Source organism: Asparagus officinalis, chromosome 1, assembly GCF_001876935.1.
Source record: "Asparagus officinalis chromosome 1, Aspof.V1, whole genome shotgun sequence".
Lineage (NCBI taxonomy): Eukaryota > Viridiplantae > Streptophyta > Magnoliopsida > Asparagales > Asparagaceae > Asparagus > Asparagus officinalis.
The window spans coordinates 125,958,674-125,984,602 of record NC_033794.1 but is presented as its reverse complement, the minus strand read 5'-3'; the positions used below and the strand labels follow the sequence as shown (position 1 = coordinate 125,984,602).

At 35.8% G+C, this 25,929-nt stretch overlaps 1 protein-coding gene across 7 annotated transcripts; it reads right to left on the bottom strand.

Annotated features, from left to right (window-relative positions):
• Positions 259-23,641, bottom strand: LOC109833533. Of its 7 annotated transcripts, none has more exons than XM_020401280.1 (26): positions 23,426-23,638; positions 23,229-23,344; positions 22,884-23,010; positions 22,070-22,168; positions 21,908-21,976; positions 21,691-21,825; positions 21,542-21,610; positions 19,222-19,277; positions 18,425-18,584; positions 17,651-17,815; positions 16,818-16,902; positions 15,229-15,429; positions 14,938-15,032; positions 14,733-14,815; positions 12,197-12,365; positions 10,554-10,664; positions 6,246-6,314; positions 5,971-6,114; positions 5,758-5,832; positions 4,662-4,838; positions 4,484-4,569; positions 3,889-3,943; positions 2,379-2,504; positions 2,119-2,232; positions 890-1,006; positions 259-770 (listed from the first exon to the last, which is right to left on the bottom strand). In XM_020401280.1, the coding sequence occupies exons 1-26, from the start codon at positions 23,588-23,590 to the stop codon at positions 705-707; spliced, it is 2,934 nt and encodes a 977-aa protein (XP_020256869.1). In that variant the 5' UTR covers positions 23,591-23,638; the 3' UTR covers positions 259-704. The 7 variants fall into 7 exon arrangements, 5 of the variants coding, with proteins under 5 accessions (XP_020256869.1, XP_020256934.1, XP_020257060.1 ...); XM_020401345.1 differs by having other exon boundaries at positions 12,197-12,354; positions 14,773-14,815; positions 23,426-23,637; XM_020401471.1 differs by lacking the exon at positions 6,246-6,314.

Sequence of the window (25,929 nt, the reverse complement as noted above, 5' to 3'; positions counted from 1 at the left end):
TATGGTAGGCATTAACTGCACCTTGTCTAAATGAGCAACTTACCTGTATTGTTAATGACTTCATCTATCTCTAAACTCCGTTATGTTTTTAATCACATTTCAATGGGCAAAAGATCAAACAACTTTTTAAAAATTTTGAAACATCGAATTTCCGAACATTTGATGCATAGGTAAAATATGACAATCTTTTGAAATCTTATTTCTCGATAGTTGATGAGTAATAGATCACCTTCACCAATACCAATTTCCACTTTAGACAATCATAATTTCAGATTTGAATTGAGTGTCGACTTCTTGCATACTGTTAATAGTCCAGTTCATATGCATAACTTCTATAAAAATAATGATAATGATAAAAACATGTTACTCCTTGATACCTTCTGTACATTAAGCATATGTACACAATATATTCTTTCAATGGCGCGTTAAGCATATGTACACAAAACCCTTCTCCTCTCTGATGAATGTATGCTTCTCAACTTATCTGAGCTTTTACCGATCTTGGCAAAACAACTTATCTGAGCTTTTACCGATCTTGGCACATTCTATTGAGTGAAATAAGAGATTCACAAAAAAAAAGGATGAGACCTTTTCCGAGTTGAATTTTTGCCAAGCAAAGCAGTAAAATCCTCTTCAAAATTTCATTATCTTCAATAAACATGGTATGGTATGTAAAACTTTTATCGGAGGAGGACGAAAAAGCATCAGTGTGGTTTCCTTTTGTACAGAGAATAACCAACAAGTGCTGATAAGAGAAAAGTCCACAAAACCTGACAATAGAATAGGCAGATGGGTTAGTTTCTTGTGAATGTGTAACTTGTTCCTGTTTGATGAATAATATTCAAGTGGCAAGAATTGGTTAATATTTTAAGCAAAAAAAGTATCTTACCATATTGACTGCATTCCATCTCTCAAGCTTCTTGATCCTGGCTTGTAGATCTTCGATCACAAAATCTGCTGGTAAATTTTTACTATCTGTTGAAGACTCGACGTCAGAGCTTCCTCCCTGAACACAAGGGGCGCAAATCGATGAAATTGGCAATAAGGAGCTTCGCATACATTATCAACATGAAGTATAGTTCTGAGTGTTTAACTAACATATTCCATAATTCAATTTCATATGAAAACTACATCATAAGCGTATTTATAATCATCCATCGTATCCAAATGATAAATAGGTAAAGAATTCCATCTAAAAATTTCCCTGGAATCTTCTCAAGATTCTTGCACTGTCGAGTCATATGTTGCAGGCATCATTCAGCTTCCTCAACCTTAAAAGACTCTAAAAGGAACAGAACCAGTTGCTTGTCATCAACAAATCAGGGAAACAGTTGTCCCAAATCAATAGTTTAATAGTAGGGTGTGTTTCGCTTTGCAGAAAACCATTTCTACGAGAAAATATAGAAGCAAATTGTTGAGGTTCACTTCCACGTAGTTTATGCCACCAACCATCAATCCTAATGCATGTTATATGCACATACATGAAAATTACCGAAGGCATGTTCCTTCTAGAAGGAAAACAGTAAAGACATATTTATAATGGACTATTGTTGAAAAACATAGATAACACACTCGTCCTCCATCATTGGTAGCCAGCATTTTATATGCCCGGTCAGCTACAAAAGTGCATCATAAAATCTCACTTCTTAATAACTAAAACTCTAAAACAAATTACTAGGTGGTTTAGTTAATTGCTCAGTAAAACTCAATTTTCATAATATGGTGGCTTAATGAAAAAATTATTAGTGATCAGAGTGCGTCAGCATTCATTACGGTCCAAAATCTACATTGACTTCAGACAATGAAAATTAGAATAAAAGGTCAAACAGAAAAACTAATTGAAAACTGAAACTATCAATCAAAGCACATCAAACATGTCCATCCAGACTAACAACATAGCTATCACAAGAAGCCGACATGGAAGTAAACGATCCAAGCTGAACAATAGGACCGGATGTGAATGAAAAATAGTGGCCATATGGCATATATATATATTATGGAAATTCCTGAAAATCAAATAGAGGTTGATAACACAAGCACATAAAATGGATGATTTTCCAAAATTACTAGAAATCACAAAAACAAAAATTAGCATACAAAAGAAAGCCAGATACCTACTTGGGATTGAATAAACTCCACAATTTCCTGCAGTCTTGCAGCTTGTTGATTATGGATTCCAGTAGAACTTCTTTCAAATGCCGGCAAATTCTCAAGAATTATTTGAAGAAATGTCTACAAAAAGCAATAAAAATTTCAGCAATCCTTCTAAACTGCTGAAGGTGTTGATAGCTAAAGGTATACATCATACTAATATTGTAAAAATATAAAAAGAAAACCCTCCTCCTCCTAATGAGCAGGTAAACCAGTTAATAACAAACCTTCGTAGTGTATGAACCATCCAGACTTAGCGTCGAAGCAGCAGCTGAAACAACCTCTTTGTTTGTCCCTTTAATTTGAAGGTAGGGGCTGGGATTGGCTTGTAGGTGATCAACTTCAATAAGAATCTAAGATAAATTGAACAGGGAGGAGACAGGAGAAGAGGGTGAGTATGTATAGATAGAATAGCTTTGGAGTTATTTAAGAACTTATATCATTCTGTAACATTAGATTCTCTATGCTCACTATGGGGAAAACATCACCAGTATGATTAGCGACTTTAAGAATGTCATCCGGGTCATTACACAAAACATTAGCCCCAATAATAAGGGGTCACAGAAATTTGCCATCTCCTTATTTTTATTTCTTCAACCGTTTATAAGGAGAAAGTACTCCTGACCTCATTATCCAAACCAATATTGCCCTACAAAGGTATAACTTTGTCAAAGGTATAACTTTGTCAACTTTAAAATTATTAGGATAAATAACATGAAAGGATGCACATTCTCCTTTTATTTCAGAAAGAATCAGTAATAGGCAAATTTTGAAGACCAGTGACTTGGAGGACAATTTCAAAATGTGACGGTTTGGGGGTGATCTTTCTGAAAGTGATACTTCTTAGGGAAGTATATCTATAAAATAAAAAATAAAAATAAAAACAAACCTTAATTTCATAATAATGGACGTCCTGAGGCTTCCAATTATGAATCACTTATTTTGATGCCTTCTATGTTTGTTATTACCTTGTAAACTTCGCAAGAAAGGAAGTTTAGTCTTTAATTCAATGTTCAAACACGACAATCACCATATCTAGCCCCTTCTTCCATAAAAATGATGTTGGCTAAAGAGCAACCAAATTAAAATTTCTGACTGACAGAATTATGAACAACAGAGAGGCTTGGCATAAATGCTAGACAACCCTCATCTAACTGTCCCACAGCTTGGGTGAGCATAGTACAACATTTAAAGAGTAGATGTAACTTACTAACTTTAATAAAAGTACAAGCAATTCCATACACATTTTCATGCTTAGGACATATCTATGACCAAAGCTCAAAAGGACACAAAAGTTTGTGAATTCCACGAGAAAGAAAAGTTCACAAATTTTACAAACAAATTCTTTTAATTCGTCCTAGAAAAGTAGATTGTATTGTATCTTGAGATGAAGAAAATTCATGATAGGTAGACCTCTCATCTTAGGTATTCATCTTGAAACTTGTTCCTTGGTATGAGGTTATAGGTAAAGAAGCACATAAACAGAAAATCCACGGCATACAGACACCATATATTAATAACTATTAAAGGGTAACTAAGAAATACTCTTTTTGCAAGCAACAAAACTGGGGTAGGGTTTAAAATTATGCAGCCATTTAAAGGTCAAGAACTGAGACAGAAGTCCCGTGGAGTTTGCTTAGATATAGTAGATGATCATCAGGCTTACTGGAGAAGTTAAGATCACCATCAACTTGTTAAACAGGAATAACAGAGATCCAAAAATATGAAGAAACTTACCTTTCCATCTTGGTAAATTAATGCAGATGCTTCAATATATGCTACAGCCTGATACCTGACATAAATCACCAAGAAATTTGACTGTTAGTCAGTTACAACATCAATAAAAAGGCACAAGAAAGCCATCTGATGGAAGTGGTATATGCTGCTTAGTACTAAACGATGTAGTGACACAGCGAAAATGATTAAAACTTTATAAAGAGAGGAATATTGCAGTATAATGTCGTCCCGATATTTTACAAGCTGATACATTGATCCAAGACGTGTATAACAGGTGTTCTAAACTATATCATGTCTTACATAATTGAGTACACATTTGATAAATTTATGCATATAATCAAGGAGTGTCCTAGGAGCATCAGTGCCCGGTACAGCTATGTGAAATGTCGGGTACAACTTCATGAAAAAAGTGTCTATGTAACATAAGTGAAAACTAGATCGTACCATTTGGGACGTTTGATGTTTCATTAAACATTAATTGTAACTGTCATCTAATAAAACTAGCATTCATATGTAAACATATTCCAAGAATATGAATAAAATAATAAAAATGCAATTATGGCAATGTCAAACTTCACGTGACTTTGTTACTTACCCGAGACTAAGAAGACCTGCAACTGTGCTGGCGCTGATATCAAAATCTACTTTCGGCTGTATGATGAAGTTCCCTTCAATTATAGGCTACTCAAAAGGAAGAGAAGAAATTTCAGGATCCTCAATGCAACTAGATAGCGCTTCCCGAGCAAAAATTAAATAATGAGAAATCCTCTGACCTCTCGTATTAACAATGCAAATCTCCCTTCACATATTCTAACTCGAATGCAGTCACTTTCTGTAAGTTGTCCATTTGAAGGTGTCCCGGGAAGCTTTAGATATACATCAATGAAATTTTGAACAGAACTGCAAACTTTGCCCGAGTCAAGTGCTTTCAACAAGTCTTGGTATGTCACCTAAAATATGGCAAGCATGTAGAGAATATAATGACAGTGCAACACCAACTCAATAGAGCAGAAAGACAGTAGTAAATAGCTAATGCAAATATATTCATGTTCTTTCCTTTGTTTTAATTTGAGCTGCCTACATGTCGGTTGATGTACATGATATGATGATATGGCTGCACTTTTTGAATAATAATTGGAGGAAGAGTTAGTCAAAATTCTAGTCAATGAGGCGCCTTTAGTTTAGGCAGTTTGCCAGGATGGCTTTTACTTATTACTCGTTCACTGCTGTTCCTTATTCATTTCATCATTTCATCATGAACAGGCATGCACTTATCCACACAAATGCACACCAACAATGCAAACGAAAAAAGAAGGAAAGGAAAGCACACACAACCCACTTAAAAATAAAACCACCTGTATCCTCACAGGCAGATTCCATCCACTTCCACATTACGCATGCACACATCTTCACCCACACATAGCATTAGCATGTATCAAGGCAGTGGCTGAGCAAGGAAGCCCACCAACCAGATGAATCTAAAAGAAAGGCAGAGCAGTAAAGATGCACATGTAGTTTGTGTGAACCGAGAAAAAATGGACAAACAGGAAAAGGGGTATCTGATCCTTTCACCAACCAGATAAATCTTATGCTGCGCGGGCGCACACGCGTGGATGCGTGGGTCGAGATGGAAGGTAGTTATCTATGTGAACGAACAAACATACACACGCACATCCAACTTCTTTTTTTGGCTTAGCTTGTGGCAAATATGAATGTTCTACTATTGCCAGTGCAGACAATCCTGCCTATGAAATAATACAGCAATTTCAATGCTGAAAATGTGTAACATTTATATTAAATGTTGCAAAAATCCCCAAAAACATTAAAAATATCTAATAAACTAACAAGAGGGAGGGAGGGAGGGAGAACCTGCTTGCTGCTTTTCAGTACAAATAGTGAACTTTCAGGAGAAAGCACAGGATCAAAGTCATTTCGAATCTTCAGCTGTAATAACAATCAATGCGGATAAAATCTTAAATGGACAGGATGAAACTAAACTAAAATTAACACTATTTTATAGCAAATTAGCAACCCTACAGATAGAGACAACATGATAAGTTTCAATGTTCAGCATGTACCAACATGTGCATGGACAAGGTGTGGTTCGATGTGGTGCTGAAACATTGGGAACACTGTTGTCATAATCTCGTCCTGAGTTATGGAACAACCAACACGACTCTTGTCCCTCTGAACTCTAGCAATAAGATGTGAATGGACACCACCCACCTATTTTTGGATACCAAAATTAGTCAAAACTCTCAGACCTTTAAAGTAATATTAAGACAAAATAGTAAGACATCTTCAATGAAAGGTGAACAACAAATTGTCAGAGGATATGGATAGGGCTTGGAACTCACAACAGCAATCCACAAGTCTAATGATTTCCGTATTTCAGGATGTAATGCATATACCCCTTCGAAAATAACCTGATAAATTAGTAGAGATAACAAAAATGATTAAGGCACAACTATAATTACAAATTGTTAGTGTTGATCAAATATAAAGCACTACCCTTTGTTGATATACCACTAATTGCTGAGCCCAATTAATTCTTTACCTAAACTGAGTAAACAACAAAATAGGATTAAGGTAGTTTTAGTATGTAAGTTTTATAGAAGTTGTTTAGAAAAGGTCAATAAACCAGAACAAGCGAGAGATCTTCACGTATAATCAATCAATTAAAAGTTACTGTCACAAGAAGCAATAAGCATTGTTTCCTTCGTAAGGTAAAAAAGAAAAAAGAAATGGTTGTAGAAAACCCACCACATATGATCTTTGCCTATGAATGGTAATAATCAGCACATTGGATGGATGAAAGATTCTATGACATTATATGACTGCTACTTAAGATATGTCTAAAGGCTTTCCACATATCTTTCAAGGATCCGCTCCTCGGCGAACGCACAATCACACATAATAAAATAGACTACGATGTGTTGTTTTATTAAATGGATTATTTTCGTCATTGGACAAAATTTTAAAAACAATCATTTTTCAAATTTATTAAGCAAAATCGACCGTTTCTCAAAAAAATCAGCAAAACCGACCCTTTTCATCTGAAAAGGGTCGGTTTTGCTGGGATAAGTTTTTTCGAAATGCACGGGACTGCTAGTCCCGTGCATTTCGTTCTGTCCACGAAATGCACGGGACTAGCAGTCCCGTTCATTTAGTTGCCATTTAATTACCCTACCCGTGACTGACCCCCTCAAACACCGACTCCCCTTTTAACCCCTCCCCTCTCGCCATTTTGAATTGCGATAAGGTCACCACCCTATCATCGAATCCTCCTTCCATCATCGAATCCCCAATTGGGTTTTCAACATCTCAAGCAAGCCAGCCACATAATCTTAATATCATCACATTCATTAACCATTTGTAAGCAAGTAAAATAAACAACAAACAACAACAATGGAAACATCATTAAAACCAAACCTTTCATCGGGCTCCTTCTGCAAGCAGCAGGCGATGAAACTCCTAAACTCCCTCGAAGCGGTCGCTGACGCTTGTGGCGGGTTCGAGAAGAAGATGGCGCACATCAAGCTGGCCCAATGCCCATGCCCCCTCAAATTCTCCCCGAAAGGGAACTTGCCCAGGTAGAACTCGAGCACGCTCAGCCCGAAGCTCCGGATGTCGTCGGCGTACCCGTTGTAAGCCCCGTCATTGAGATCCGTGTTGATCCTCTCGGCCCCGTCGTTGAGATCCGTTTTGATCATCTCGGGGCTCATGTAGGAGATGGTGCCCACCGAGGAATTGCTGGGGTCCATGGTCTGGACCGAAGTTGCGAACCTGAAGTTGTGGACCGAAAAGGAGCAGCTGTCGGTGATGTTGATGGTGCCTCGGAGTTGGTGCTATACCATGAGGAGATCTGACTCGAATCTTGATAGGGGAGGGGTTCGAAATGGCGAGAGGGGAGGGGTTAAAAGGGGAGTCGATGTTTGAGGGGGTCAGTCATGGGTGGGGTAATTAAATGATAACGAAATGAACGGGACTGCTAGTCATGTCCATTTCGTGGACAGAAAACGAAATGCACGGGACTGCTAGTCCCGTGCATTTCGAAAAAAGTCTTTCGCAGCAAAACCAACCCTTTTCAGATGAAAATGGTCGGTTTTACTGATTTTTTTGAGAAACGGCCGATTTTACTAAATAAATTTGAAATATGGTTGTTTTTAAAAATTTGTCCTTCGTCATTTTTAGACTAAACAATTTCTAAATGTCAATCTAAACTTCCTAGTTTCTTCGTCAGCATGTTGAGTTGTTATCAATGTTTTAAATATCGGATGTCGGGTTCATGCCGGATAACTGAAATCCATATCGGATAGCGAAAATCGGGGATATATCGGGGGACATTGACTAAATATCGGATTGCCATATCGGGTGATGCACATACGTATAATATCACGTCGCACAAAAATCTGTGTATAGAATTTTGTTCTTAATTTTACAGTTTACTCATACACATAGATTATTTTTTGTGATGAAATATAAAGACTATTTTGATCGGAAAAGGACTGACATGCTAATTTGAATGGAAAACTTTTTGATAGTCACAAGGTTTGAGATTAAGAAGCAAACTTGTATAACAAATTCTTAACTAGTTGGTAGCTTCGTAAACAAAAAAAAGTGGAATGCTGAAAAATTCTTAAATTCTTATGAATCTTAACTAGTTGATAGTCCCATGAAAAAACTCGGGATGAAGGCTGCAAAGTGCAAGAAAAAAAAATCAACTATCGAAAGAGAGAGACTGAGAGCAACTATCGAAAGAGAGTTTGAGAGAGAGAGATGAAGAATAGTCGGGGGAGGGGGGGAACAGTCATACTCGACGGATGAAGAACTGAGGAAAGCTAGAGCATCGGCTTCCGATGACGAAGTGAAGAGAGAGAGGAGAAGGCGGCGCCGGAGAGGATCGATTCCGACATCCAGGGAGGAAGCGTCGGCAATGGCAAGGAAGCAAGAGAGTGAGAGACGAAGAAGAGGAAGACGGTTTATGGGTTCCCAGCGCGTTTGCCCTAGTTTTTTTATGTTCGGGTTGATTTCTCTTCAATCGGGTGACCCTTAACATCAGAACGGGTCAATGGGTTTGAGTTTTCATCACTAAACTCAAATCCAATAAGAAAAAATAGCTCTAAACCGATAACATGGCATATCGATCGATTTTTCAAAGCTGAAAAATCGGCCGATATGCCCGATATATCGCGGACATATCCGACATTCTTCTAAAAACCAATATTCGACTTAAAACCCCCCGACTCGTGTCGTTGGCACCTTCAATCCGACATGTCGATCTGACATGTCGGCCGACATGTCGGACATGTCGGCCGACATTTAAAACACTGTATAAATACACCTTATGTTGAGTAAAAAAAATGGCTGCAGAGATGATATTAATTCAGCCATAAAAAGGCTGATTGGCTGCTAGACAAGACATGCATTGCCTCATTGGTCCATGAACTCATGTAAGATGTAACCAGGAGGATCTGTGACCAACCCCTAGACTTTAGATGAACAGATGATGATGTTTCTAAAGGAGATTGTACCAGGAGGATCTGTGACCAACCCCTAGACTTTAGATGAACAGATGATGATGTTTCTAAAGGAGATTGTGTTCTTTAATGTTGTTGGCTACTGTCTAGAGATATGATCTGCAAGTTTGATGTTTCTAAAGGAGATTGTGTTCTTTAATGTTGTTGGCTACTGTCTAGAGATATGATCTGCAAGTTCAAAAATAGAAGATAAAAAGCATAATAAGTTTGTCTTGGACTCTAAGGGAAATGTTTAAGGATTACCGTATTAGTTAATTGGTTGTTGTTTGTTGTTTCACTTATTGTCCTCCAGTATGGTCTATTTTTTCAAACTGAAAGTCCTTTGATCTAGATGCATATGAAAACTTATGATTGGTCCCATGCTCTCTTTTCCAAGATTTTTCAACACAAGCAAATTGTGTCTTGCCGGAGATTGACATTATGTCTCTGAGATTCCACTCTGTGCTTCTTGTACTGCTGCCATGTTTTGTAAGAGAAGTATGCTTTCCATTATTTATGGAAGCTACGTAAGTTGCTTCTTTTTTCATGTTTACGGTTTTTATTTCACTTTCTGGTAAATGCGTTAGCTATTCATTTTCTGATTTTGCTATTACTATTGCGGCTTTAATGTGCATTTTGTATTACTATTGCGGCTTTAATGTACATTTTGTATTACTATTGCAGCTTTATTGGTCATTCTATATTCTTTGGACTGCTGTTATTGTTATATGCAGATACCTTCATCTGAAATTGATAGTGGCGAGAGTCCATCTGAAGTACAGAATGACGAGAGTCCATCTCAAATACAGAATAACGAGTGTCCATCTGAAACACAGAATGGCAGCAGGGACGGAGAAAACAGGACTAATAGTTCTGGACCTTGTTATATGTAAGCAGAAATACAAATAATGCAAGTGGTGCAAACACCATATCAGGAAAGCCGAACTTAACAAAGCAGAAGTGTGCCATTAAAATTTTTGTTCTTTTTTTGTCTTTTCTTTTTTTCTTAAAATAGCATCAGCTAATTACACAAGCAAAATCATGCGTAAAAAAATTCTTTACCATAAATAGAATTGTCAAGACAGTGGAACTATGGAGAAAAGTAAAGATTTTACTGAAGTAATGCATAGCATATGCAAGCTTTACCACTCCACAATCCTCTGAAACTTGAAGTTCCTTGAATCCATTCCGACTACAATTCTCAAAATCAAAGCAAGGCACTTTTGTTTTATGGCTGCTCCTCAGATCATCAATATTCTGCAATGTATTGAAGGATAAAAATTCTGAATCTAAGTAGGAGGTACTCAAATCTACTCTTCTATACTTATAGGAGGATACAAATAATCATTGTTCATGCCACAGTAAATACTACAGTAAATTACCATAGCATAACAACAAACTAGATTTTTACTGTTATGCTACAATATAGTACTGTATCATAAACAGTAAATCAGATCTGGACCTCTATACTTTCATCATACAGCATTTTACTGTATATGAACAGTAAAATAAATTAAATGTATTAGAACATGGATTCTCCTTCAAGTATAGAGGAGTGGATATGATTTATAAATCAAATGTATTAAAACTTAGATCATTCTTTAAGTATATAGGAGTAGATATGATTTCTAATTTTAATGGTGTGTTTGGGAGTTTACTTAGGGAAGGGAAGGAAGGGGAAGGAAGGGGAATTTTTCCCCTTCCTTCCCTTCCCCTCCATTACACCCCAATTTGGGGTGTAAGAATTTGGGCCAAATTTCCCCTCCATTCCCCTCCTCTACCCTCCAAAATAAAACTCCCAAACAAGATTAAAATAAAATTTCCCTTCCCTTCCCCCTCTCTACCCTCCATCCAAACAGGCCATAAGTGTACAATAATTAAATCAAATTTGTTAAAACTTAAGAGGAAGGCAAGTTCAAAATGTGGTGCTTAAAAAAAAGGGGGTCCGTGCTTTGCATGGGATGCACACTAGTTTTATCAACTATTGGTGCAAACCTTGAAGGTCAGAAATTCGTGATGTATCAAAATGCAACATCAATGTAAACAAGTACACGCATGTGTGTGTGTGTAAGATGGCTGTATGTTTTCGTATGTGAGCCTATATGAATTGGCCACAGTTTCTCCTAACATTGTCAAAATACTGCAAGATGGATTATACAAAACGACATAATTTGAAGGTAGCCACTTTAAGTAATTTTACAAAATATATTAAGCTCCCGAGGGTACTTTGATGATATTCTCTCTCTTTGATGGTATATAAGGAGTTCCTGGCAACATTCTGTGGAGTAGACTATATTATCTCCCGTTGGGGAATGTGAACCCATTTGGCTCTTTAACTTACTTTCTGCCTTAAGAGGTAAAACATACGATAATATAAAATCATTGGATGTTATATCTTCTTCTGGGTCAAGAGAATCTGGAGGCAGGTTCCCCTGTTGTGCACAACCTAAGGTCAAGATCTTATGTTTTAGTTCTCTCTTGTTCATAGCTAACCTAGGAATTTCCCAGCAAGACAGTCTGATGATACATTTACAGCCAATTACAAAAATGCTTTATTTGGTCAACAATCTGTGAAGCTTTTCGCAACTCTGGGTCGTGCTCCAAAGTTGACTCGATTTTGATGTAAGTTAGTATTGATGATGATCATGTTCTCTACCATAATGGTTTAAGCATAAAAGATGAGTTGCACTAAAACTAAAGTTTCGACAGAAAATATCTGCACCATCAGCAAATATAAGCTAATATAGTCTTTTGTGAATAGAGAGCTTTTATATACTGACTTCCCATACCTTAGTCAATAATGCTAAATCCAAGGAATTAAATTCATCATATTTGAAATCCTTCACTTGATCAGGCTTGTAATAACTCTCCAAGGAAATTACTTCACAGCCAACTATATTTGCCACTTTACGAGCCAAACTTGTTTTCCCAGATCCACTTGGACCACCTGCACGATTGCTCCAGAAACAAAGATTTCAAACTTTAGAAATAAATCACTAACTACAGAGTTATGAAGAAAGGTTATTGGTCTAAGTGAATTACAAAAGTAGCAGAGAATAGAAGATGAAACACAGAACAGACAGTAGAAAGTAACGACAACATACCACGAGAATAACTTCCACAACAATAAATGATCTTTCTTCTTGCGGAAGTCATTTTTGTTTCAGATTCATTAAGAGTGCAGTTAGGAATAAAAAACCGATAGACTTGAAAGATAAAGGCCAAAAAAATATGCCTTATCTCAAATAGAAGCCACCAAATCTGACATCCCTCTTTTTGTTTGTCCTGCCCCTTTTTATTTCTCGGATGATCTACTTCTCCACTCAAATTGTAAACCTCCCCTTTCTTCGCTTCCTATCCAAACTCTATCTAACACAATCTATTTTAATTAAAACCCATCCTAAACATTTGTACCCAATATATCCACAGTAGAACTCAAGCACATATGTGTCATGAACAATGTTCTATAAAAACTGTCAAAAAGAACATTAAATATCTGGAAACAGTTCCTATCAGAGGCTTCTCCACAAAGGGAAGAAAACATCCCACCCTTAAAAAGCCACAGCAATAAAGAAAATTGAATAAATATACACAGGTTTAACGCATGACAAATTTGTAAAACTTTCAACGCTTTATGCCCTATAGCATATCAAGTTTTTTCATTGCCTTCTGTATAAGTCCTTTATTAAGGTTACTCTTGTAATTTCTTATTCTACTTCATCCAGATGTATGCTCTGTTAGGGTTCATTTAGTCCTTCATTGATTGACTAAATGGGGAGTCATTATGGGTTTATAAGAAACTGGGATTTCCTCCCTCTAATAGCTATGTTTTAGGGGTGAGCCTCCCAGGTCTATTACAAAGGAATATCAGAGCCAATCCCATCCTTCCAGTTGGCAAGTGAGTGACGCAGGTCAGCAGGTGATGATGTCGCATCACAGTGTTCACCTGGGGAGATTTGGGTTCCCTCCTCTAACAGTAGCTTTTAATGGTGAGTTCTCCTAGGTCTCTTACATGCTTTCTTATGCCAAATTCTCAGTGAAAATGGTATCAAAACCCCAACTTCACAGGTAACACCTAGTATCTCATCTAATCTCATTTTCTTCCATCTAACCTTCCAAGAAAAAGAAATAAAACAACGAACTGAGGAAAGGCGATATAGTTGGGATAATTGTTAAGTTTAAAATCAATAAACAAAGTTAAAAAAGTGTTGCACCCTCCACATGCGATCACAAGAAAAATGTCACCTAAGAATATCCCTTTAACCCTTGTCGTCCTATGAAATGGATTAAATTGCCAGATTGTGTAAAGTAAAGCACATCAACATGTGAGGCTTGGCGCAACGGTAAGGTTGTTGCCTTGTGACCTGGAGGTCATGGGTTTAAATTCTGGAAACAGCCTCTTCGCATGTGGGGGTAAGGCTGCGTACATCTGACCCTCCCCTGAGCCCACAATGGTGGAAGCCTCGTGCACTGGGCTACCTTTTTTTGGGAAGCATATGCTATTCTAGCAATAGGTATGGCCTATGGGCAACTTGAGGTCTTGCAATGAAGTTGTTCCTTATAAATTAATGGAAACTGAACAATGCACCATGGAATGAGATTGTCAGATAATGTTGCATAGGATCTCACAAATATCAAGTAAGACGGAGCAAATGGTCTTAAGAATAGGCAATTTATATTAATAATGTATACGAGGTTCGTGATATTTGTTAAAAAGAAGCAAAAGGAGAAGGGGCTTTCTGAAATTCTAGGATGGATGGGCACTTGCCTCATAGACTCGTGCCCAGCTCCATCCCTGCAGTAAATATTTGCCTTTGCCACTTCAAAAATAAAATAAAATCCTTCTCTGGCTTATCATTTTTATCCTTGTTACACTCTTTTGCCTAATCTATCTCTCCTATATTTTCCCTTCAACTTAACCATCTATCACAGAAAAACTATAATTCAGAAAAAATGTTATATACCTTTAACCAATGCTCCTGGCACCTAGTATGATTTCTCTTAAATCTTAATGCATAATCAGATATGCAACTGTTGCAATTAGCATTCAATATTTAAGATTCTATATAGAAGGACCAAAAAGAATCGGAGGTGGATATGCTTTCTAAATTGTCAAGGCTTCTTACTACTTAGATTTCTTCGAAGGTTGTTCTCAGAATGCAATTATCATGATAAATGGCTGGAAAAGCAATTCATTATGATGACCAGCTTGAGATATTTTGCACCAAATAAAAGAACAATGCAGAACCAGCCTACAAATACAAGACATTAGGGAGGCACAGAGATTAAGCTGTAAATTAAATGCATAGAACAATCATCAATTACTTTTGATCTAATTCAATGAATAAGGAGGTGCATCCATCACCTATGCCAACAACAACTGGAAACCCCTTGTTCTCCAACAAAGCCTGAAATAAAGGAACTCATTTAAAAAAAAAGAAGACTATGAGGCATTGTATTGAATGCCCTTTTTACTTAAGATAGCAAATTATAAATATGATTTTTTTCTCTCATTTACTAGGATAAGCACCTGTATAGCTTGAACGGAGAAAAACAAGCCCCTATCCACATCATATGAATCTGCCATGGGAACAAGCTGGATGTTACCCCTGAAAGCAGAAGAATCTGCAGTTGTTTCATAAGAGAATCTTATAATTATATAGTAAATGAGTCATGAAATCAGACTTTCTTTTTCATATAGGCGTCTAATACAACTATAGTATCATAGAATACATTATGATACTTGGGAAAAGTGTACATTACCATAGACAATAGTGAATCTATCATCTAAAAGAATTGAGTTTAATAAAAAGTTAAAAACCTGAGACAAATCTCCATTTTGGAAGTACAGGATCCATGTGAGACTTTGTCGGAGATCGAGTCCATGGCTGGGTAAGATCCCCAAGCTTGTGAGGCATACTTGTAGGTAAGCGAATTGGACGGGGGGCAGCAATGGTCCTTTCCTGGCTTCCAATCGCAAGCGTACCAGACAAAGGTGGAGGAGTATTAACACGTGGTACGCCTGACATTGATAAGCAATAACCATCAAGAAGATTACTTCCAATATCCAAACACAAGTACACGGCCTAATCAGTAGCTGAACTGTAGAATTACAAGGAGCAATCATCTTCACATTAAAATACATATCAGACCATCGAAATTGATTATTACATAAAGCAAACCAAAAAGGCTAACATATATGTTGAACTATCGCACTACCGGGAGCACATGATCACTTTAAAAGTACATGTCAGATCAACAAATTTGAGTAAGTGAGTTCATATATGTTGAACTCTGGCACTACCGGCAGCACATGTTCACTTTAAGTACATGTCAGACCATCAAATTTGATTGATGGGTAGGTGGGTGGGTGAGGGAAGGAGACGTTTCTAGAAGTAAAGCTAGGTATGTGAAATACAAAGTGGCTTCTGGTTCTCATCTCAAAAACACGCCTTGATTTTTCAAGGATAAACGTTATAAAAGAGAATGACAAAAAGCAAGTTCTTGGGTTAAATTCATAGATCCCTTTCTGCCTGGGAATCACTATTGTCACAGAATTCTCAGCCAAAAAGCCTCCAAAGATGGATCTATTTGACTTGAACCAACCCTTTGAACAAGTGTTGAATTTACAGCCAAGGCAAATACAAGCAAAAGAGGGCTTGCTGCTGATATTGAAAATTAGTCGACAGATATAAATACTAGACAGTTCTTTAAAGTTTGATTTTATGTAAGTAGAGAAGCAAACCCCAAAACTTGCAGATCATAAGATGTGATGTAAAAAAGATTATTCACCTTTAAGGGCAAATACAAGCTCAATAACCAAATTGAAAACACATCCCACGTTGTGTGTCTATACAGTTCAGGTGTAAGGAAGGTCCATGCTGTAAGATGAATGTAGAAGGAATGACTGCTAAGATGGATTAGGCATAAATCAGAAGCAGATTTAGAACATAGCCCCAATGATAACTACACTATGATGAGAGGACAAATGAAAGAGCATCTGGGCAGACCCCAGCCAAGCGATGTCTACTGAAAAACCAGAAACAGTAATAAAAGGCACATATATCAGGATATGGATTGAAAGCGACCAAGCAGCTGCACCAACACCAAATGCAGTGTTAAAGAAAAAGAAAAGGAAAGTGGAAAAATGGAAAGAGATAAAGACTGTTTGAACTCAGAGACAGGAAAATGGAAAATGGAAAATGGAAAATGGAAAAATGGAAAGAGAGAAAGATCGTTTGAACTCAGAGACCCGCTCCATGCAGCCGAAACAGATTAGATGTACATGATCATGGTTAGAGATAAAAGCATATATGCAAACTGAAAACATACATATATCGAGATGTAAAATGTATAGATGCATGCATATATCTACATATGTTAAAGTTACCAGAATAGATATGAATATACCTTTAGCTTCTAGAATCATCTCCAAGTATGATTTAGTGTTCCATGGACCCTTAACACCTAGCCTGCATGCTTCCGCTCCAATCACCTGTATTCCAATTAACAAAAAACATATATGAACAAATAAGATCTCAAACCATCCTTATAGCTTGAAAGTATAAATTTAAAGTGGTCAGCAAGAATAGTATATTGTAGGGCTAAAATTCAATGTCCCATCAAAACCAAGAAGAGAATATCAAATCCTATATCAGAAACACCCAAGAAGAGAATATTAAATCCTAGATATTAATATACAAGAGAATAGAGTATAAGTACTTGTGCACCATGTCTATGAAGTATGAACAACTGGGTCTATATACGAAAAAATAACTTTATTAGATGGCTTCGCTGCAAATAGGACATACCCTTGTTCTACTATAATAGGTACCTAATAGTATAATCAGACCAGGAAGCAGCGATTATTATGCTCCAACCATAAGACTGACACAAATTTTTTGAATTAAATAAGTTAGAAGTAATAGCCATAAATACATAGGTTCTTGCTAGTTGAAAACAACCATTTCAAAAAAAATCCAAAACATAATACTACCAAAGTAATTTTGGTGCTTCAAACTTTTAATTTTGTCCTGCAACTGTCATTATTAGTCAATAATGGCTTGTATTAGTCGTTCTTAGCATATTGATAAGTGTTGGCCAGTTTCAACTGGAGTTGATAAATGTTGAGTCTATTGACCATTATTTAAACTATGTTTTAGATTTTGCAGCAATTCTTGATAAATTAAAATGTGCTAAATAACTATATGGAAGGTTTCTACCACGTGTTAAGAAATACAAACCTTCCTGCTTGTACCCTTCAATACAAGAAATGTCTCATTAAGAGTGTCAATGCTTTCAAGCGCCAGCAAGATTTGCCCGTTGTGGAATGACGTACATGAACGTTTATAACTAACAACAACATTGTATCCTAAAGCAAGCAATCCACCTAGAGTAGTCCGCCCAACCTGCAACGAGTTGACACACAGGATGTAATAAATAATGAAAACAAGGAATCAAAGTAAGTATCATGGTTCAAAATCGAGAAATAAAAGAGCATCAAAAAATGAATGGATTGCCATCTTCAGTATCTTTATAACTTTATGTCAAAAATAAATAGCAAAGAGTTAAAAAAATGAATAGAAAAAAAGAGTTATATGTGAAGGCGGTCAAGAAAACGTATGTGAGAAATAACCCAATCATATTCAAGTGAAGAACAAAGGAAAACGAGCCCAGATATGTTTTATTCCATGTGCAAATACATGTGAAAAAAACAAGTTAAATTAGTATTATCAGTTGCTGGACAAATGCACCGTCATGACGCATCCATCTTTTAGATGAGAAACCAACAACAAGAGGAATTTTTTTATCATTTTAATTTTCAAAAACAAAATGTTGAATTATGACAAAACTGCAAGCCACAGTGAAACATCTCCCATTTTATTTTCTTTATAGTAATAGCTTGTGATTTCAACCATATATGAACAGTGTCTAGATAATAGACTTGATTTCTATACTGTTGCCAACACCGAAGGATTAGCTAGTTGGTAGACATCACATAGAGAGGTTTTATATACCTCAAATTCAGCTTTCGGACGAATGATGAAATTCTTGTCAACAATTCTCTGATCACCTAATGACAAGTAGTATCTGATACCGCATTGCCGAACCTTTATCCAGTCATTTATCCTTGCTTCTTCACTTGCACGTGGTGGGCGGAGGTACATCTCGATGAAGCTAAAATATATTGAACAATAGAGATAACTCAGTAACTATCTATAAACTAAATATAGAGAAACTAAAATAGGACAAATTGCATAAAAAACTTTATCGTTTTCCTTTTAAAAAAATAGATAACCCTCATTCCATCCCAAGAACCAAAAAAAAAATATCTCCCACACAAAAGCCTGCAAAAACATGTATCCACATGCATATGAACATACTCAGATGCATATGTGTGCAGTAACACACACAGGTGTGCGCATGCAAGGACACAGAGCATGTGTGTGCAAGGATGCATGTGCATACTCATGCACACATGGCAAGAACCATTGGTCTATATCCTTGTAGCCAAAAAGGTTAGGATTTTGCTTCCACCATAAGGAACAAATGGCACTATAAGGCAATTTATAAGGGTAACATGATCTAAGCTGAGCCCCCAAACTGACTCCATGCTAATTAGATGATGGCAAGAGGGTTAGTAACTTAGTAATAAATGGAATATGCAGAATGGTTTTGAATGAAAAAGCATAAACACAGGTTTTCAACAATTTCCCCAAGAACATATCTGTGACAGATTTATATAAAAGTTAAAGTAAGGAAGCTGGCATAACAAGCCTCAGAAATGAACAGTCGAGAAGTAGAAAGCACTCACTTTTCTGTTTCTGCTCCACTTTGATCAAAAGGGTAAACTTCATGCCCATCCACAGACTATCCAAAGAAAAAGTATTGTTACAACAGAAGAAAATGTAACAGAAAAGTTTTAAACAATTAACTGCGCCAGCGACAGGTGTACTAAAATACCCAAATAACGTATAAGCTTTGCATGAAGCGGAGATGTGTATAGCCCTATATGAAGGAAAATATATCCTTAAGCCATGAAGCGGAGATCTGCATATCCCAATACAAAGGAAAACATATAATTGACACCGTAATCTATCTTTAATAAACCAAGCATCAAATAGATAACTGCCTCCAGAAGGAACAGTGTCAATGCCAATCCCAATCATGTCCACGAGGTCGAGCAGAGCCAATACTTAATTTTTATTTTTTAAAATTTATTTTAACTTTTGATTCACGTATTCTAGATTTTTCTACTCCATCCTACTCTCCTCCTTTCTGTTCTTCTCTTCTCATATTTATGTGGCTCTTCATTTTTGGTACTATCAGTGCCTTTTATCGTCATTGTTGCTTCACTTAGGGCCTGTTTGGTTATTTCCTAAAAAACCAAGAAATAGAAATGAAAACCAAGAAAACTCAAAAAGTACAATTTCATCCATTTCCATCACTAAAACTCACCCACAACATCTAATAAAATATTATTTTTATCTAATAACTCATCAACCACATCTAATAAAATATTATTTTCATCCAACAACTCATCCACCACATCCATCACATCTAATAAAATATTATTTTCATCCAACAACTCATCCACCATATCTAATAAAATATTATTTTCATCCACAACATCACTCAACTCATCTCATCTCATCATTTCAAATCACTCACATCATCCAATAAGATGGTGACAACTCATCTCATCTCATTAACATTTCATTTCCACCCATTTCCTCCCAAAAAGCTAGGAAAATAATTTTCTTAAGTATGGGTCACATCATCCAATAATATAATGACAACTCATCTCATCTCATCTATTTTATTATTTTTAAGAATGAACTAAACAAAAGAAAAGAACATATTATAAGAAATATGTTTCTTATAATTCATTTTCTTATTTTTTTTGCCAACCAAACAACATCAAAACAAGTTTTCTTAAAAAATCACTCACATCATCCTATAATAAGGTGACAACTCATCTCCATTTCTTTGATTTTCTTCTTTTTTTAGCAAACCAAACACTCCCAAAACAATTCTTATTAGAAATAGTTTTCCATTTCTTTGATTTCTCACTTTTTTAGGAAACAAACAGACCCTTATCCTCCTCTCTCCCCTCTCTTTTCTGCCTTTTGTTGACCTCTAAGTTTTGTCATTTATCACCTAATTTTAATACTTAAGTTGTGCTAAAGAACTAGGCGCTAAGCTGCAAGTCCACCACTTAGATCAAACCAACAATTTTACTCAACGATTTCAGCGAGTAGGCTTCTTTCTTTTAATGATCTTTATTAGCATATTACATTAAATGCATTTACTCTTGATTTTACCTAACACAATGACACCAGTTAAATAAAACTTGGGTTAAACGATATCTAGCAGAAAAAAACACTAGAAATATTTTTTTAAAAAATTTGGCCAGAGGGTTTTGTGAGACATACAAAATAGACTAATGAATTGCTACCTATGTTAAATGGGTATGGATTCCAGTATGAGTGCGGATACAGGTAGGGGACATGACAAATTTGTAAAAAGTGGGTTACAGAGACATAGCTATATACATATATTGAAATTAGTAATTTACATAAGATCAATATCATTTTTTCGTTCACATGTTATGAGACTCAAAATTACTATAACATTTTAAATTGCTTTTATTATGTAGGGTATAAATTGGAAAACCGCTCGATTTTGAGCTATGCCCCCAACGAATTATAATGTTATAGTTCTGAACTGGTATTGCTTGAAACAGACCAAAACCATGTCCAACCCGACCCATGTCCAATGAATTTCAGGAGGTGGATGTGAAGCATGGTATAAATGCACAAGAAGTATATACAAGTGTTCTGAACTAGAAGATGTATTATATAATTGGGTATGTCTGAATAAATATATGTGTATATTCAAGGAGTGTCTTTGACCGGTATGGGTACAATACATGGAAGTGTTCAAGAAGCGTCGGTGTGCAGTATGTGTCGAGTACAGGTATGGTTTCATGATGATAGAAGTACAAAGGTAAATTAGATTTGTACTAATCAAACTATGTAGCACTATAGTGAATGCATCTGCTATGGGGAACATCAACCATTATACATAATACATAAACATCGTACACTATGTCAAAAAAAAAAGATACAAACCTCACTTTTACACTTCAGTTTATAGTAAGGCTCTCTGAAAGAAGAAACAAAACTATTGTTGATTCTTATCTGTAGAAAAAGAATACCCAGATAAAAGATAAATAACCAGATAACATACGAATAACACACAAGTAACCAGAAAATTTTACCTGAGCATGATGAAGATCTGGCTCAATGTGCTTCCTAAACAATGGGAATATGCTGTCAATGAGATAGTCCAATGAACATGTGTCTCCAATGTCATGTTGAACCTTAGAAAGAAGGCTGAAATGAACACCGCCAACCTGAGATGCCAACTAGTTCATCAAGCAATTTTTTTTCACTTCCTTTTTTAATCTAAAGTGGAGTTGAAGTTTATAGCTTTACCACAGCAACTCTAATATCAAGTAGAGATCGTAGTATAGCGTGCAAAGCATAAGCACCATCCACAATTACCTGTACAATAAAGTTTTGATTTTGGAAAACGCAACAAAAAATACAGAACTGAAGGATATCCTTTATAAATGAGAGAATTCAATAGGAACCAACCACTCCAGATAAAGGAACCTTTACTGGCTTCAGACCAACGTGTCGTTTTTCTTGAAAATCAAATAATGGCACCAGGGTGTCCTTACCCTTCACCAAATCCTAAACGTGCAAAGTCACATTATGAGCTTGGAAGAAAAAGAGTATAGCTATTAAAAGCTAGTGAAAAATGAAATGAAACACGATAACATGGAATGTAGTTTTCTCACACAAGTAGAACAGTTGCAAGCTTTCTTTCCTAAGGTTAAGTCAAATTTTTAGTAAAAGTCGATGTGTTTACTTCAACTTGTAGTGTTAAGGTTAAAGTTACAAGCAAAACTATTGAAAACAAACACTAATAAAGGAAATCACTTTCTTTTCTTCGGTCAGGTAAAACTTCCTTCACTTGAAAGAAATTCAAGTTTTTCAAGCTGAATAGCACTATTGTTCATACCATTCCATCTAAATATGTCTCTCAATTAACACCATCAAGTCTTTTTGAAGGGATAGGGGGAGAAATTGTTCCCCAATCTTTTCCACACAAACATTCCATCTAAATCTAGTTCATAAATAAATTATAAGTTAAAACCAATCAACCATGTCAAACATTAAACATGTACAGCTTCATTATTCAACCACAGCAATTGAGTTAATTAACTACAAAGTTACAAACTTCATATATAGTGAGAATTAGCTATCTACATTTTTAGTCAAACCAATCTACCAAGTCAGGATCCAGTATAGACAATTTGATCAATCAAACGGAAAATTTGGGCTAATCAATTCCAAACTTTGCATCTAAATGAAATCAGCTCTTCTAAAATAAAACAAAAAGAACCTGCAAATTGCCAACAAGAGCATCGAAATCTATGGAATCCAAATCATTCCCATCATCTGTTCCCCTCCGGTAATTCTCCATCGAAATCACCACACACCCGAGAACCGAAGCCACCTTCTCTGCCAAGCTACAATATCAAATAATATATTATAATAATTAGAATACCAAAGTTAAAACTTTAGGCCATTATTTGGGCAAATATAAACCTCAGAATACCAAAGTTAAGAATCTTTAAATTTTAGAACGCCAACCCTTAATAGTAATAGTAATAATAATAATAATATCAACAACAACAACAGCAACAATAATGCTAACTAAAATTCATTCCAAAAACAAAGAACTAACCTAGTTTTTCCAGACCCACTAGGGCCACCAATCCCAACAGTAACCACATGCCCCTCCTTCTTCTCCCTGAGCTCTTGAATAGCTTTCACCAACAAATAGTACCCATGATCAAAAGACTGCGAAACTAACGCCAATCAGTCAAGATTAATCGTAAAAATCAAATTTTGGGATCTGGGTTTGGCTCAAAATTTAATTACCACGTGGAGAGGGAGCGATTGGAGAATCGAGGAGGCTGATGGGGTTGGAGATGGAGGGGAGTTGGGGGAGGAGTTGAGCCTGCTGGTATTGATTTGGGTTGATGAGGGGATGTAGTAATCCCTGCCTCCTTCTTCTAGAACTCTCTGAAGGAGCTCGTTCTCCATTTTTTTTTTTTTTAATTTATGAAGGTTGGGGAGAGAGAGAAGAGAGAAGAGAGAAGAGAGAAGAAAGATGAAGAAAGAGACAAAGGGCAAAAGTGAGGGAGTTTTTATTTTTGGGTTTTCTTTATAGTCCCTCAAATCTTTCATATTTTAAATTGGTCCTTCAAACACTTAAATTAATGTTAGTTCCCGAACTCTTCAGTTATTTCGAAGTTAATCCCTCAAACCAGACTCTATGCTAGTAGATCCCCTTATTCTTGAGTTCTTTTGAAATTAGGTATTGAGCGGTATTAACAATTTAAAGGAAATTACCCGCTCAATTTTCTAAAATTGCTATTAGGTCTCTCAAATAATCTTTTTAATTTCTATTTCTACTCTTGATCGGGGGAACTATTTCAGAATAACGTAAGAATTGCGGAATCAATTAGCAATTTCGATAATTTGAGGCACTAATTTTAAAATAAATAACATTTAGATAGACTTAATAATAATTTTGAGAGGGACTAATTCAAACTATGATATTCTTTTGTCTTTGAGAACTGTTATCCTTTCTTGCAAGTTTTAAACACCTCCAATTAAGGCGCTATACATGTGAGTACGTGAAAGTTTAGTAATTTAAATTGCCCAAAGGTTTGTATACTGACGACAAAAAATCTCTTTTTAGTTTTAACTAAAGTGAACTTTTCTCATGTGTAGGTAAGTTATTTATGAGTAGTGCTCTCACATAAATAATTAATAATTAACTAGAGAAACCATCCTTGGGTTATTATAAAAGTAAACTAATTTTGAATAATTCACTTGTAGTAAATTAGATTGTTTTAGTTTTTTTTTTACTTCTTTTAGAAAAACGGAGTTTCAAACTGTTCCTACTTCTGATCTGTTGTCGAAACAAGTCAATTGAAACGGAAATACATTATTTTCAATATACTTCAGTTTTTGAACAATTTTTGGAGTTGCAAACAATATGTCATCCATCAAATGTTATATTGAAATATCCGCACGGAACTTCAATTATTTCTATCCAAAACACACCAAGACGTGTAATGTAAGGATTGAAAAGGAGAAATTTCCATTTTTGGCCTTTTTTAAAATTTAATTATCAAATTCAACCTACATAGCACTTAATTATCAATTTCGATCCAGTTTCAGCCACCTAGGTGGGTGGCTGAAACTAGATTGAAAGTCATAAAAATGTGGAGAAAATTACACGGGATTCTCAATCTTGTGTAGTTTAAAACTAAGCTAAACTTGTACGGGATTGTGAATCACATGAAGTTTATAATAAATAAACTAGTTGGCTACATGATTAGCTCATTGCCATATAAGTTATATGTTGTTGAAAGGGCCATGTAATATATATTTTTAAATGTTTAGTGGGGTAAGTTCATGTTGTCTCTCATGAGATTCTCAATCCCGTGTAATTGTTTGTACTTATTTATCAATTTAGACCCAATTTCTGTTACGTGGCTGAAAACTAAGTCGAAAATGATAAATCCGTGCAAAGTAGGTCGAATTTGATAATTAAGTTTTAAAAATAGTCGAAAATAAAAATTTGGCCTGAAATTATATATTGAACTCCCCAAACATTACAAAAAAAAAAAAAAACTAGGCAGAGATTCAAACCCTCTCCTTCTACATTACATGACTTATAGAAAAGAACAATTTTTCACTTCAGCCTCATTCTAATTTTTTATTATTAAAATTGACCCCCTTTTTTTTATTTATCAAAACCGACCCGATTTCGTGATTAGCAGCTTAATCACCTTCCTAATTAGTCGGGGTTGCCAACCCCGACTATTTAGGACATTAATTTGTAAGGTTTAAGGCTTCTAATTAGGGTTTAACACCCTCCTAAATAGTCGGGGTAATTAGGGTTTAACACCCTCCTAAATAGTCGGGGTTGACAACCCCAACTAATTAGGAAGGTGATTAAGCTGCTAATCAAAAAATCAGGTCGGTTTTGGTAAATAAAAAAAAAGGGTCGATTTTAATAATAAATAATAATAAAATTAAATGGGACTGAAGTGAAAAATTGTTCTATAGAAAATGTAGTAACCACTAAGCCCACTACACAGGTATTGGCAATCTGTATAGTTTGTTTATTATAAATTCCACGGGATTCACAATCCCGTAGAGATTAGCCTAATTTTAAAACTACAAGGGATTGAGAGCAGGCCAGCTACTAAGGAAGAGGATGATAGTGCCAACATTTAGTAGGGAAATCTGAACTTGAAGCCCGCAACGAAAGAAATGCCCTCAATAATCAAAGTCCGTTCACAATCCATTGACAATCTTTAGACTGCCACCACCTCATTTTCGAAATTTGAAAAATGAACAAATTT